The sequence below is a fragment of the Bactrocera oleae genome, chromosome 5 (genome assembly GCF_042242935.1).
Source record: "Bactrocera oleae isolate idBacOlea1 chromosome 5, idBacOlea1, whole genome shotgun sequence".
Lineage (NCBI taxonomy): Eukaryota > Metazoa > Arthropoda > Insecta > Diptera > Tephritidae > Bactrocera > Bactrocera oleae.
The window spans coordinates 27,030,957-27,032,918 of NC_091539.1; the positions used below are offsets into that span (position 1 = coordinate 27,030,957).

The window sequence follows — 1,962 nt, forward strand, 5'->3', positions numbered from 1 at the left end:
ATTGGGTATGTCGGGGTCTACTCTGGATAAGTAGGAGTTTAAGCTGCTACAGTATCCAGAACGAAGTTGCGCAATTATCACTCTAGATTGACAAAGCAACTCGAGCTCCACGTCTTTAATGGGTAGTGGTTTGACTCCTAGTAAGCCATTCACTGAGAGGGAGTCGATGAAGGTGTTGATAGCCCCACTGGCGGTCCGTGCTTGTCTATAGCTCGTTGCGTCCGAAGTCTGGTCGGCGTACTGTCTTATGTCAACGACGTAATCAAGGAAGGACATCTTGATGTTCCTAGGAGGCGGTTCCGCTTCAAGCAGACGACTGCAGGGGTGGTTTCTACGAAAACAATGTCTATCTATCACTATGCAGGTGTTCGATTGTGGACATCAAGAGGCATCCCGTGATAGTCCGGAGTACAGTGTTTTGACAAGTCTGAAGCTTCTTCGTCTACGTTGAACTACATCCAGGCGACCATATTGAAGCAGCATAGTTTAACACTGGCCGGCCGATTGCCTTGTAAGTTGCCAGTAACGTTTCGTTGGCTTTTCCCCAAGAGCTGCCGGCAAGCGATTTGACGATTTTTTTGCGGATCTGTACTTTGGCAGTTATCCCGGTAGTGTGAGGAGTGAAGGAGCACAGGCTGAGAAGAAGCAAGAAAGTTCGGAGTGATAGCCGTTTACTTTCGAGCACATGCCATCGATTACATTGCCCGACGTCAATATCGTGCAGTTTTCGGCGTACCAGGACATGGAAACTCCCTCTGGTGGCTGGAGGAGTTTCGAAATACAGAAATTAAACAGTAGCGGGTAGAGGACACCGCCCCGCGGAATCCCTGTTTAATTCTTCTAAGTTTGGAGTTTTCACCTCGAAACAGTACGGATGAATGTCGACCGCTCAGGTGGTTCTTAGTCCACCGCTTCAGCTCTGAAGGGAGCGTGGATTGTTCTATACCCTCAAGTAGCGTTATGTGGTTGATTGTGTCAAAACTTTTGACAAGTCCAACGCTACGAGGATCGTTCTCTTTGCGGAAGCCATGCTGAAGGTCTGCTAGACTCAGGTGGTGAGTAAATGTCGGGAGTAGCTAGGTCTCAAGTGTCTTCACTACTGGTGGGAGGGGAGTTATCGGACGATAATACTCTCCTTTGTGGGCAGGTTTCCCAGGTTTCAGTAGTGGGTCCACTCTTCCGACTTTCCACACTTCGGGTATTTGAAGAGTGATCATCGACAAGTTGAGAACCTTGGTGAGATAGCTTACTCCCATCGAGCCGAGGTTTTTTAGCATAAGCATTCTTATTTCGTCAGGGCCAATGGGTTTGGACGATTTGGCTTTGTTGATGGCACTCTGCAACTCCCCATCGGTGAAAGTTAGTGGTATGCGTTCTTTTGGCATTTTGCGCAGCCGTCGATTAACACATCGTTTGGTCTTGTCAGCCGAAGGGTGCAGTATAAATTGTGGGCTAAAATACCCTCCGCACTTCTTCGGGTCCGAGGAGGCATGGCCATCGAATTGAATTTCAACTCGGTCATGTCTCCTCGGATTAGACAAGGCCTTGACAGTAGTCCAAAGCTTACGCACACCGGTGGAAAGGTTGCCGGACTTCAGATGCTTTATCCATTTTTTCCGCTTATGTTGATTTATCATTTGCCGAATCTCCAAATTGAGATCCCTTATCCAGGGATTACAGGGATCAGCAACCAGCTCCATCCCCCAATGATCGTTTGATATGATCGTATATATAGACGATATTGCACAGTGTTGTGCAGTCTGAAGGTTAGACCTCCACCAAATTCTCGCTCGCGATCTTTACGTAAAACGTTGAAACCTGCGCAACTCAGAAGATTTGAGCGGCTGTTTAACTTGGTTTCTTGGACCGCTGCTATCCATATGCCTTCCCGGCTCATAAATGCAACTATCTTCTCGATCATAATCTGGAGTCCGCTGCAGTTAAATAGTAAAAGTGCGTTTG

General features: G+C 47.7%; 1 protein-coding gene across 1 annotated transcript; it reads right to left on the bottom strand.

The window, feature by feature from the left end:
- Window positions 1–1,076: 1,076 nt before the first annotated feature.
- LOC138857356 (uncharacterized) lies at window positions 1,077–1,700 on the bottom strand. The gene has a single exon (XM_070109758.1). The coding sequence runs from the start codon at window positions 1,698–1,700 to the stop codon at window positions 1,077–1,079; it is 624 nt and encodes a 207-aa protein (XP_069965859.1).
- Between the last annotated feature and the right edge of the window lie 262 nt (window positions 1,701–1,962).